Below are 13,203 nucleotides of genomic sequence, written 5' to 3'. Positions count from 1 at the left end.
AAAGGAGAAAAAGATTTAACCGTGCACAAATTGTAGGATTCAAAAGTCGAAACCTGGACCTCACAAAGCATGCGCCTCCAACATTATGACTTACACCGCTGAGCTATGCAACCTTTTGATATTTAGTTAAGACAAATTTTCCTATAGTACACTTCGATTTCGTAGTTGTAACTGTGGGACACCGCCCGAACTCACTTTTGGGGGAAAACACTTCATAAACGTGGTAATTTGCCAATGGACATCGCGCCAATAGCGTCCTCGCTGTCCTCCGCCGCTCCTGCTGCGTGTCGATTCGCCACGTCCTAGCCGTCCTCCGCCGCTCCCGCCGTCCTTGATCTCTCTTGCCGCGAGCGCCACGGTGGCCACTCCCGCCGTCCTTGCCATCTCCTCCATCGCGACAAGCTCGAGCCCCAGCGACCGACGCCGCCCCGTCCTGCTTCGCCACCGCTCGCCCGATGCTTCCTCGTCGCGGCAGTTCCACCTTGCTGCCCCTCCACACCTGCCAAGGGAGGGCTGGACGATGACGAAGACAACGGGCAGCATGGCGCCCACCTTTTCGCCATGCCCCTGCCATGTCAACGTCTCTGGCCGCCATCCGCCTCTCCGCCACGCGCCCGCCACGGCCACTGCCGTTCGCGCCGACCTCCCCTGAACCACCTCCATCTCCTCCTCTTCAAACTCAAATATTCAAAAAAAAAGTTTGGTAAGAAATAAAGATTGTACATGTATATTTCCCTTAGAAGTATTATCATAGTAATATAGAGCTACTGTAATATAAAAAAGCTTAGTTTGAAAAAAAAAAGATAATTGAACTATGAAAAAAATACTACAAATTTAAAGTTGATGGTCAAAATTTTGACTGAATTTATCCTAAACATTGATGAATATTCATAGTAATTGAAAAATATGGAAAAAAAATAGATTACAAGCTAACCAATAGATCATAACCAATACTTACGTTAACTTACATCGTATTGATAAAATACAAGCAGCAGCATTCCTAAATCTAATTCATTTTGGCGCCCACGTGAAAAACTTTCGCGGCATTCTTTTTTCGCCGGGCAAAATTTTTCGCGGCATTCTTTTGGATAAGTTGCTCAGTATATATATCTATCCCTCCACCTCCCCACTCATCTCACACTCGTAACAGAACACGGATCTGGCGACGGCCGCCGGCCGGTGCCGTTGCTCCGTTCTTCCTTGGATGCGCAGGTGACTCAATTGATCTCTACCAATTCTTCTTGTTGTCTCTTTTATTCTTTATTGAATCAAACTATTAGGTGCCGCTTCTGATATCCTTCCCAGAAGATCGATTTATTAGGTGATGATGGAAACCCCTTCTCCATAGTCTGTCCTTAATTAAATTCGTCCGTCTCCTGCAGTCTGCTGGCCGCCGGCAAGGGGTAGGGGTCGGACTGTGTCGGTCAGACCTTGAGTTCTTGACATATAATTTATAATGCCCTAACTACCCTCTTTCTTGATTAGTACATTACTGTTTCACAGAAAAAGGTTACATGCATATGTAAATTTGTACATCGTGTATTTCTAGTAATTCCCTATGCAGTCAATTACTTTTGGTTAGATGTATGGTTGACTTCAGAGTTTTTCTTCTTTAGTTAACAATTATGGTGAGAGTGCCAAGACGTTTGCGGAAGTTGAACCTAGATGTCCAGGGTGCAAAACATGCAGAACATGTGGAAGGCGAAGAAGGAAACTTGCACTACAACTTTGAAGATCAAGATGAAAGCGATAAGCAACATAAAGATGATAATTTGCACTTGCATCTTGAACTTCAGGATGGAGGCAGTGAACTTGAAGAGGAAAATTCAGAAAGTGATGATGATGCAATAGCAGAGTTGCCTTCCGCAATTAAAAGGCCAATTAATATAATCTGTAAGTTTTATATTTTCCTACTCATGTCTTTATGTATATGCTTTTCCGTGTGAACCATAGTTGAAATGTTCCTACATGTAGTTCCGAATGGAGAGGTATGACAGATTCTAGGAAATTTTAATGTCAAAAACATGGAGCAATTAAAGAATGGGAGGGTAATTGTGGAGACAGATGAAAATGGTGTTCCCAATGATAGATCAGGTTCCCTTCTTGGCTCGTACCTTGCTAAGATGGCACAAAATTCAACATTTGCACCATTGCACATTCCAAAATGGGACGATGATTTATTTGTGGAGCCACAAAAGTGCATAGTCGCCCACGTGGAGGTGAAGTCTTTTTACTAAATACTAACAAATATCATGTTTTTACTTTTCACAACTAACATCTATTTATAAATGTTAATAAAGACGAAATTTGTCTACCCATCTGAGACGAAGCTACTTACAAGAGATTGGGTCCTAATGAAAGTTAGCAAAGGTTGGAGGTCTTACAAACATCGTTTGAGGGATAGATACTATAATCTTGATGTGAGAACTCTGAATGAAATATCAGAAGATGTCCCAAAAGGTGTTAATGCAATTCAATGGGTTGGTCTTCTTGAAATTTGGGGTCAAGATAAACATAAGGTGATGTCTCTATTTTCATTTTAAAATTGTAGCCCAAGTTAGTTGGCTAATCATTTATATTTTCTGGTTTCTGTTTATAGAAATTATGTGAAAAAAACTCTGAATGTGCAAAACAATAGAGGAATCCACATACAACTGGGAGAAAAAGCCATGCTATGCTTTTTAAAGAGATGGGGGTAATTGTTTGACTAAAACATTGATCTTATTATAAACTAGAAGCTTCCTAATGGTATAATTGATCCATCTTCTAATTTACTTTGTTGCTTAGGAAGCAAAAAAGAGGGGGAAGGTCCATGAGATTGATTTATGGGATGAAGCACATAAGAAAAAAGATGCACATATGAAGGCAGTACTGGTATATTTTCTTGTTATTAGTTGCTTTCATTATATACAATTTGTTTCACTTGTGATGAACTACATGCATGTTTATTTATATGTAGGACATGGCTTATCATGAATTAGCTAAAAGGAAAACTGATAGTAGTGGTGTTCTTTCACCCAAAGATTATAATGATGTTTTTCGAAGTGTTGTTGGAAAAAAGACAAAACTTCGAGGGTACTATGATCATAAGAATTGGAGCCATTTAAAGGTTTCTCAGGGACTAGATGTTATTGGGCAATCTGAGGAACAAGCAATGCTTAAATTAAAAATAAAGGCAATGGATGATAAATTAGAGGATATGAGTGATGATATGAATCTCATGCGCACCTTCATAGAACAAAAATACCCTGGAGAGAATTGGAGAAACATTGTGGTTGCAAGAAAAAATAAGGAAGTAAGCATCTATTCACCATATTAATTTCTTTGTGAAAAGGTCAATGAACCAAAACAATATGTAAGAATCATGTGGTTTATGTTTTTGTTTCAGGTGGATATTTCTGAACAAGTTGGTAATGATATTCCATATGAGTTTGAAAACATTCTTGACAAATCATATGAAAATGTCCATCCTACACCAAATAATTTGCAGGTTGTGCAGTATTATCTTGATAATTTTAAAATTGATGTTTTACTGAAGTCCTTATGCTGTTCTTTTTCATAAATTGCAGGAGCTGCATTCTATCAGTTATACTAAAGCTAAAGATGGTCGTGGCAAACCATCCTTACCACATGAACACATGATAACCAAGGTACCTTATGCAAGTCTCATTATGCTGTACCATGTGCTATTTTTCTGGTGCATACAATCTAACTGACTTTCAATTGTAGTAATCAGGCATTATAAGCTCTGCCAAAGTGTCTGAATCTAGCCAGATGTACACAGAATCAACTAGGGCACATGACAATGGAAATAAAAAGGTATATACAAACTAAGTGTGATTAGTGAACATTGAAGCTCTATATCTACCAATCCTATGATTAATTTATATTGTTGTAGGTTGATATATTTGAACAAGTCGATAACGATAGTACAAATGGATTTGATCATAACCCTGAGAATTTAGATGCCAATGTTAATGCTACATCAAATTATGTGCAGGTTAGGAAGTGTTTACTTGATAAATTTTAATTCAAGCTTTCACATTTTCTAAATATGGTCCTTTATCATAACTTGCAGCAAGTATGTTCTGTTAAATGTACTAATGCCAAAGATCGTCGGGGCAATCCATCTATTCCATATGAACGCACAAATGCCAAGGTGACCTACAGAAATCCCACCATGCTAATCGATTATGCTTGATTGAAACATGTACATAACTTTACTGTTTAATTGTAGCAACTGAGTTTGGAAAAGTTGGCCCAAAGGACCAAAACAAGTCAGAGGAACGCGGAATCATCACTGGTGACCCATGAGCATGTAACCAATGAGGTATGTAAAAACTAAATATGTAGAGATCAAGTAATGAATGTTGATGCACTGCCATTTGTTGGCAATACTATGGTTCTTTTTAAAAAATACTGCAGGGTTATAGTTTTGGTCAAGACAGTCGTAATGATATTACAAATGGATCTGTTAATAACTTTGAGGATTCACATACCAATAGGAATGCCATACAAAATAATGTGCAGGTACAGAAGTATTTACTTCATAAATTAATGAATCAAACTTTGCCAAATTCTTAACTCTATTATTTATCATTTCTTGCAGAGGTTACAGTCTGTTAGTTCAACTAGACCTAAAGAGAGTTATTCTAGTCAAGATTTACCATATCAAAACTTGACTACAAAGGTGTGCTATGAAAATCTTCCTCTATTACATGTGAGGCTTTTTTAACATTTATATGATAGAGTCAACTTTCAATTGCAGCAGTCAATCATTCAAAGCTCTGTCAAGAGGCCTAGAACCAGTCAAAGTTGTGCGGAGTCAATTTTACCACATGATAAAACCAAACAGGTTAGATTCAAAGAATTCTGGTCATATACTTGCTTGCAATATATAGTGATGCTAATCAAGTAAGCACATCCATTTAGTTTGATTGGTTAAAATTTCTAATACAGGTCCCTCAGAGAAAGGAAGCTGTACTCAAGCATACTTCATCTAAATCAGTATGTGTTTGCCATTGTTTATGATAAAACCAAGTACCCATATGTTCATAAACGACAATGCTCTAGTTTCTTGAATGATAATGTCCTGTTTCTCAAATTTATAGGGTCAAAGGGAGGTTTACTTGTTTTCACTGAATGCAATAAACAAAGACAAACTAGTGGCAAAGGGAAATTTAGTGACCACAGATGCCACACATGTGGTTGGAAGGAACATGCTTGGAAATGAGTATTATGGAGTGGCTATTCATACTGTTACAAATATTGGTGATGAAAGGCTACCTAGACCACCATTTGAAAATTGCAATACATTAAGAGATGCAATTGGTTATGTCATTGCTTGGCCTCGCGCATATGTAAGATTAATTATGTCAACTCTAAGTATAATTTTCACACAGTAATATTTGCATATGTCACATTATTTATAATATCTACACTTTTCAGGTAAAAAAGCTTAGGAGTACAAATTCTACCCACTAAGGTTGGCCAATTCTAACTTGATTAATTGAATTTGAGTTGTTGGATTTTATTAGTGCACATGTCCACAACTTTAAGTTATTATTGCTTTCTCTGCAGGATATTAATGGAGGATTATGAAAAGGAAAAAGAATAGAGGAATGCCTGATCGCACAACTGTCTATTTGAAGAAGTCATGTGGAATGATTCTAGCAATTTAGAAAAAGAAAGAGACTCGAGTCAAGACTGCAGAATGTTTATATGTTCATATTGCACGTTAATTATTTCTCCATTTAGTTTGAGAACTATGGACCTTTTATTTAGTTGTAAACTCCCTGTTCCTACAACATTTTAATTTTTAATATGAGATTTGCTCTTTCAATTAGGAATATGATTCACGTGCAATTGTTCCATGTACATATAGATAATAGTTATAAAAAATACATATAGATAATAAATATATGGAATATTTAAATCAGAATACAAGTTTGTATACAAATAAATACAATGTACTAGCAAAAAAATACGTACAGTATTAGCCAGAAAAATCCTATTGAGACAGCAAAAAACGTCTTTACGTACGTGCCTATATTAATTAAGACGTTGTGCAGGTGGTTCTATAAAAGCGTCTCTATATTTATAGAGATGCAATTTACACGTCTCTAGCAACGTCTTAAATAATATAGATACGCTTTAAAAAGCGTCTCTATAATTTTGAGATGGTGCAAACAGAGACGTTCCTACGACGCTTTATAAAAGCGTCTCAGTTATCTGTGGGAGATGAAATAAAACGTCCCTATCCTACAAATAAGATGTCTCTGTTAGGTTGTTTTGTTGTAGTGCCATCTCGTTCCTATTGCTTTTGCATTTGTTGAAAGCAAGAACACATCAAGCTAGCTTTGATTTCTGCGGCACATTAAATTGTGTATTGTTCAAAACAGACCAAATGTTTGTGTTCTACATGACTGACATGCCGGTTTGCTATCGGTGGTACAGAAGCTTCGACATATGGGTGCAATATTTTTACAAACAATTCAGGAGTAAGAGATTGATGGAGCACCAAGTTGCAATACGCGCTGAACAACGTAGAAGGGGGTAGTAGAGAAGCTTAAGCCCAATTTGCCCGGTTCGGCCTTTTCGTATGTTATGTTGTTGTATCCGGCACGAATGGGTTATGTTCATCTATGTGTTAGCTTATGTTTAATTCTCTTTTTCATATATTATGTTGATTTGTGCTACCGCTGCAATGTCTTCATTCCCCTTCTATTCTTTATTCACCTTCCCCTAGTGCGATTTCAACCTGTGATTGTCTTATGAGGGTAAATAAATTGCGACAAAGCCATGAAACCAAAAAAACCTACGAAACTAATAAACATTATATAAATAATTAATAACACAATAATCCAAATATTTTGAGAAACAAATAAATACTACAAATTCCCCATAACTCAATAATCCAAATATTTTAAGAAACAAATAAATACTACAATTTCCCACCTGACATAAATTATTGAAATCCACATATTTTTAATATAACATATAATTGCCAACAAAATTAATCAAACAAACATTAATAAAAAATATTCCTCCTGTAAATGGGCCAGTCGAACGGCTGCTGTTCGACAGGGGCCAGTTGTTCAATAGGACCCACTCGAACGGCAGCCGTTTGATTGGCTTTTCAATCGCGCCCGGGCCATTCGATAGGAGCCTTATCGAACTGCAATTGTTCGATAGGGTCCTATTTCTGCAAAATTTCACCGGCGCCTACTAATTTTGCCATTTTCCATTAAAATAATATTGTTTCTAAAAAAATTCTTGTGATGAGGACATCAGTTTTTTGGATGCACACAATACTGCTCAAGTTGCTACGCAAGGTCCAATCACTAGAGCTCATGCCCAATAGTTGAATTTACAGGTGAGGTCATTCCTAAGTACCTCTTTATGTGACTTTGAGGATAGATTACTACCTAATGATTTAATTATGATTAGGAACTATGGAGAGAACCATGGAGCACATGAAGAGAGGCTAGGAGATGTATAAGGTCCTCGTGGGAGTTCAAGCCAAGATGGAGGCCAAACTCATATCAAGATCGAGTCCACCTAGGGCTCCAAGAAAGACAACTCAATTGCAGATGAATGATTAATCAAGAATTCAAAGTTTGGGTTTAAAAAAATGAACTAGCGCCGAAACTGCAATGGCAAAATTAATCTAAGCATAACCCATCCCTAACTCAATGATGACTACTGAATATATAGGTTGTAGGGTCGACCTTAGACACCTATAGATGGGTTCGTATTGGAGTCCGACACAATACACAACCCAACAACCCAAAGACGGTGACGCAACATTCGAACAGATTGTGGACGCCTTCTTGTTTCGACAATACCCGTCAACTTCAAAAGAATTTTGAAGTGGAACTAGATCCATTGGATAGGTGGCCCCGTTAGCTCTCCATACATATGTAGAACATCGAAATCAAAGTCCGAATGCAATCTGGGCTACGATTTTAGTGCAGACTATTTCTTTGATTCACATGCAAGGATTAGCCTTCTAGGTGAGGTCAATCGAGTTTCAGCATGGTTGATAACTAGAGAAGACATGGTGCTACGATTGCAGGGTTCAAATCGTGTTAATCAGAAGCCAGATTATGTGTGTCAAGTTTCCGCTAAATCAATAGTTACCTTCACCTGACGGGAGATTGGGCATTTTGTTGCCACCAAGTGGTATCAGAGCTTTAGGTATAATGTTAGGTTCATCTTTACCTTAGTATTATTTTCGCTTTCATCCAATAGTTCACGAAAAAGCCAAAAATATAGTAGTCTTAGGTTTTCCTATCCTACAACAACGTTTAGTCTTTTGCATAATTCTGTTTCAGAGTCCTTAGTGTCGAGTTTGTGTCTTAGATCAAGTCAAATGATCGTTGGTTAGAGTCGCATTCGAAGTTCTAGATCTACCTATTGCTTTGTGCGAGAGCCTGCATTGAGAGATTGAATTTTACTTGGTTTCGGATTGCAAGCCGTTTTGTGTTAATAACCCGCTTTCGCAAGCCCTCTTAGATAGGTCGCAAGCCACCTTGTGTCAATCGCCTTGCATCACTAGCCTCCTTGTTAGGCCGGATAACCTATTCTGCAATTTTTACCCTAGCCAGAGCTACAACATGGTGAGCATGAAACCATAACTTACAAACCTACCTTAAAACAACCATAACTTTCACATAGGAACATGGAATTGGAAAAATAAGCAGTCTGAAAGAAAATAGCATGTTAGGATTTTGCTATAGTTTGGTTGACTGTGAGAGAAAGTAATCAATTGCAGTCTGAAAAATGGTATAGGTTAAAGCTAGCCATGCATAATGGATTTGTTCCAAGTTCTTACTAGCGGGAGTTGCAAAAGAAATTACAACATTTAGATCAACGTAACATGTCTATCGCTTTCGCTTTTCACAACAGCTGTCCAACACTAATGCCGTGTTTTTGCCCCAAGGGGAATTAACACACGATGCCCCGAATCTCCATAACGGCTTGCACAGCACCTAAACCAGCTCGCGAACCACCAAAGCTAGCCATTTTTGTGGCAGAGTTATCAACGAGCATCGCCACCCCTCAGCAACCTAAGCACCATAGTGGATCAATCCCCATGGAACCACACACGCTGCTAACCTCTAGGACCGTTATAAGTCACTCTATCACCACAAAACACAGAGGATAGGCATAGTACATCAATGAATAGTAGAAGGACCAAAACCGCGAGCTGCATCGCCCACAGAAGTGAAGCGGGTTTAGGTCGTGCAATTGTTTTCCAATATCTTGATAATTGCCACTATTACTTATGATGTCTTGAGCGCAATGTAATTGCATTGCATGTGTTTACACCCAAATTTGGCACCTAAGGACAAAATAGGGGAAAATTGGCAAAGTTTGGAAAGTGTCGGGTTTCCTTCATAGGGCCGGTCAGACCACAGGTATGCGGGAGGTCTGAAAAGCTAGTAGGGCTGGTTTGACCACAGGTATGTGGCCGGTCAGACCGTCAGGGTCCGAGTCCGAGTCTGTTTTCGTCGAGTCTCGGGTTTCCTTGCTCGGGAAGGCATGTTTCGGGTTTCCTTTAGTTTCTATCCCGAGTTGGACGTGGAGAAGGGCCTGTAGAGGGCAAGACCAACCCCTATTTAAGGGACAAGGCCGGTTCAATTGTAATACCCCGAATACATTATACTTGAATCGTTCTTTTACCATGTTTTCTATTTTACCCTAGTTTAGTCCATCTTTGTCAGTTTGCGCCATAAACCTTCCGCCGCCGCTGTGAAAGTGCGACACCCCTTTGTAGGTTTGTCCTGAAAACCTTCCGTTTTGCCCACGAGACGGGTTGTTATCCTCATATCAATCTAAATCAGCCTAGAGGCTGATTTTGATCTCTAAATCGGCTCCGCTAGCCGGTTTGACCGTTTTTATACTAAACCCATCTTGATTTGGCCTTTTGGCTAGATCGAGGTGGTTGGCAACTCCATATCACCGCAAGGCGTTTAGGTATTGCGATCGTGCTTATCGACTTGTCACAAAAAGTTGCCAACACAATTTTTGGCTATTTAGAAGCATATTATCTATAGATTCGGTATTTCTTAAGCATTGACTACAGATCAAGGAGCTTCTTTTATGTCTAAGGAAGTGAAGAGTTTTGCCGAATCTTATGGTATTAAATTGTTGAGTTCTTCTCCTTACTACGTTGTTGAAGCTAGTGAAAAAGAAAATTAAGGAATACCCAAAGAAGTGGCATGAGGTGCTTTCTGAAGCATTGTGGGCACATAGGATATCTAAACATGGTGCCACTAAAGTCACTCCTTTTGAGTTGGTTTATGGTCAAGAAGCCGTTTTACCGGTTGAGGTAAATCATGGTTCTCTTCGTTATATCAAGCAAGATGATTTATCAAGTGAAGATTACAAGACATTAATGGGAGACAATCTTGATGAAGTCATCGACAAGCGTTTGAAGACTTTGGAAGAGATAGAGAAAGAGAAGAAGAGGGTGGCCAAGTCGTACAACAAAAGGGTGAGAGCAAAGTTGTTTCAAGTTGGAGACTTGGTTTGGAAGACAATTTTGCCTTTGGGTACTCGATCCAGGGAGTTCGGTAAGTGGTCTCCTAGTTGGGAGGGTCCTTATCGAGTATGCGGTATTGTTCGATGGAACACATATTTTTTGGAGACACTTCAAGGAGCAGCGTTTTTAGCGAGCAATCAACGGGAAATATTTGAAGAAATACTTCCCGAGCGTTTGGCAAGACGTTTAGGAGGTTCTATGGCCGGTAATTCAATTGTCGCCCTAAGATCAAAAACATGTTCTATGCTTTTAGATTCACGTTGTTCATAAAAAAGGCAGGGGGCATGTGTTTACACCCATATTTGGCACCTAGGGATAAAATAGGGAAAATTGCCAAAGTATGGGAGTCTGCCGGTTTTCCTCTGTGAGGGCTGATCTGACCATCGTGTATAGACCGGTCAGATCACCGACAGTGGGCCGGTCAGACCGGCGGTGTGTGGCCAGTCTGACTGGCAGAGTCCGAGTTCGGGACTGTTTCGTCGGGTCTCGAAGTTTCCTTGCTCGGGAAGGCATGTTTCGGGTTTCCTTTGGATTCTATCCCGAACTGGACATGGAGGAGGGCCTGTAGAGGGCAAGACCAACCCCTATATAAGGGCATGGTCAGTTCATTGTAAAAATCAATCTACAATCAATCAATTGAATCATTTTTCATATTGCTTTTAGTTTTCCTTAGTTTGTCCATCTTTATCGATTTGCACCGTAAATCGTCCGCCGCCACTGCGAGAGTGCGACTCCTCTTTGTAGGTTTATCCTGAAAACCTTCCGTTTTGCCCACATGATGGGTAGTTATCTAAAATCAGCTCCGCTAGCCGGTTTTGTTATCAAAACCCATCTTGGTTTAGCTTTTGCTAGATTAAGGTGGTTGGCGACTCTAAGATCACCGCAAAGCGTTAGGTGCTGCGATCGTGCTTGTCAACTTGTCACAAAAAGTTGCCAACATCATGTAATCGTAGTGTGGAGGATGATGAAGTTGGAAATCAAATGGTCCAACAGTGCAATGCGCAATGCCTCCGAGATAGCTGTGTTATGGATGCGTACTTAACTTCACATAATCATAAGCATATGGCATAATTTACAGGTTTGTAAGAGCAATGTTACAGTGCATAATTTTAGGAATTGTGAAAAAAATCCATCTTTCGCAACTACATGTGACCGTCCTCCTAGCTCTATGAGAGAATCATTTTTTGATTGCATGAGTCTTGCGTCCAACCCTAGAATTGTCTTCTCCATCAGTGGCAACAAGTTTTTGCTTAAATAAGAACAAGTATAGGTTCTTCTATATGACTTCTATGCTCACTCTTTTTGGAATCGCGTCTATATTATCTCTTAAGATCAACAATTATTGTTTGCATATCTTAAGATTCCGGATGATTTTCATAGGAACTTTGTAAGGTTCATTCATCGGTCGCATGATATTTGTATGGTTCCTCTGGTATTACTTGAGTTAAAGTGATGCAGGAACTCAGCCATATATAAGAGGAGTACTTGAAAAGCCCACATAAAGTAAAATCAAATGTTATGATGGTGTGCTTACTCTCCATGCTTTTGTAAAGGGAAAGGCTAATGAGATTGATGGGGAAAGGTGCACATAGCTAAATATCAACCTTTTGATAAGTCTTGTATTTGTATTTTGAAATTTACATTCTGCAGTGCGATGTGTTGAAGTCTTGTCTTTTGGCTAGTAGTATAAATTGAAGATGCCGAAGATAGAGGATGCGCTAATTGATCAAAATAGTATTAGTAACCAAGTGAATGAAAAATATATTCTAATACTAAACAAGTGCATATTCTAAAAACCTTAAAAATTCAAATGACTATTATTTACTTTACTGGTAATCCTCTTTAGTGGAACACATGCTTATTTTCCGCATACACTGGTACTTTTGATGCATAATGGCATGTATATTTTTCTTGTTTAACAGGGAGTCTAATGCAATTGGTGGTTCAGAGTTAACACTGTCATCAGAATACCACAGAAGTTGTTCCCGACATTTGTCAGGAGCCAAATGTTTCAGAAAGAAAATAGCGGAATGATGTTGCAGATCAAATTACAAATCAAGATACGCCTACAGTCAAGCAAAAGTTGAAGCTACGGCACATCATTTTATCAAAATTCCTTTGTTTCTTAATTTCCAGTATGGTAGATGATTTCTCTTTTTTTTCCAATATCTTTGCTGAAGGTTACATTTTTACTGGCTGCTATTGAAAATAATGTTGAACAACAAGACTCCGAGGTTGATGTTAAACAACAAGATCAAAAGGCTGAAAATGAATAAGATGGAATCCCATCATCACCCCATTCAGGTAGTTCATATGGTATGACGATAGAGGACCTGGTTGAGGGAAATACTAACACCATAGCTGCCTCTCAGGGCAAAAAGGATAGCTTTCACATTTTTACATTAAGTACTCAACTTTTATTTTATTCCATGTCTATTTTAACAACAAATATGTCACATGTACACCTGTTCCTCTTGCTGTTAATAGGGTGATACCACCTTATTAAGGTCATAAGAATCTTTTTCTCCTTATTGTTGCCTTCTCTTCAATCCTAGGCAGCAACATTCCGTCTTTACTCCCGATTAATTTCCACTTTAATCCTATTGCAATAATTCATTTGTAATCAACTGTTTATTCTATTATTATTGATAAAA

General features: G+C 38.7%; 1 protein-coding gene and 1 long non-coding RNA gene across 2 annotated transcripts; both read left to right on the top strand.

Annotated features, from left to right (window-relative positions):
* The first annotated feature begins 3,388 nt into the window (after window positions 1-3,388).
* On the top strand, window positions 3,389-3,819 carry LOC136354112 (uncharacterized). The gene is made up of 3 exons (XR_010737867.1): window positions 3,389-3,490; window positions 3,570-3,650; window positions 3,730-3,819. It is a non-coding gene; the product is annotated as an uncharacterized lncRNA (long non-coding RNA).
* A 235-nt stretch (window positions 3,820-4,054) lies between these two features.
* LOC136354141 (uncharacterized) lies at window positions 4,055-5,849 on the top strand. Its single transcript, XM_066305823.1, has 9 exons — window positions 4,055-4,159; window positions 4,238-4,330; window positions 4,426-4,530; window positions 4,610-4,690; window positions 4,769-4,855; window positions 4,960-5,007; window positions 5,112-5,360; window positions 5,449-5,485; window positions 5,581-5,849. The coding sequence occupies exons 1-8, from the start codon at window positions 4,055-4,057 to the stop codon at window positions 5,482-5,484; spliced, it is 804 nt and encodes a 267-aa protein (XP_066161920.1). The 3' UTR covers window position 5,485; window positions 5,581-5,849.
* The last annotated feature ends 7,354 nt before the right edge of the window (window positions 5,850-13,203 follow it).

Source organism: Oryza sativa, chromosome 11 (assembly GCF_034140825.1).
Source record: "Oryza sativa Japonica Group chromosome 11, ASM3414082v1".
Classification (NCBI taxonomy): domain Eukaryota; kingdom Viridiplantae; phylum Streptophyta; class Magnoliopsida; order Poales; family Poaceae; genus Oryza; species Oryza sativa.
This window is presented reverse-complemented; position numbering and strand designations above follow the sequence as displayed.

Excerpts from the sequence above, each read along its gene's own strand:
- LOC136354141 (XM_066305823.1), top strand. The coding sequence starts at position 4,055 with ATGGTCCTTTATCATAACTTGCAGCAAGTATGTTCTGTTAAATGTACT. Across the intron at positions 4,331-4,425 it reads ATGAGCATGTAACCAATGAG|GGTTATAGTTTTGGTCAAGA; the intron begins GTATGTAAAAAC and ends AAAATACTGCAG. Across the intron at positions 5,361-5,448 it reads TTGCTTGGCCTCGCGCATAT|GTAAAAAAGCTTAGGAGTAC; the intron begins GTAAGATTAATT and ends TACACTTTTCAG.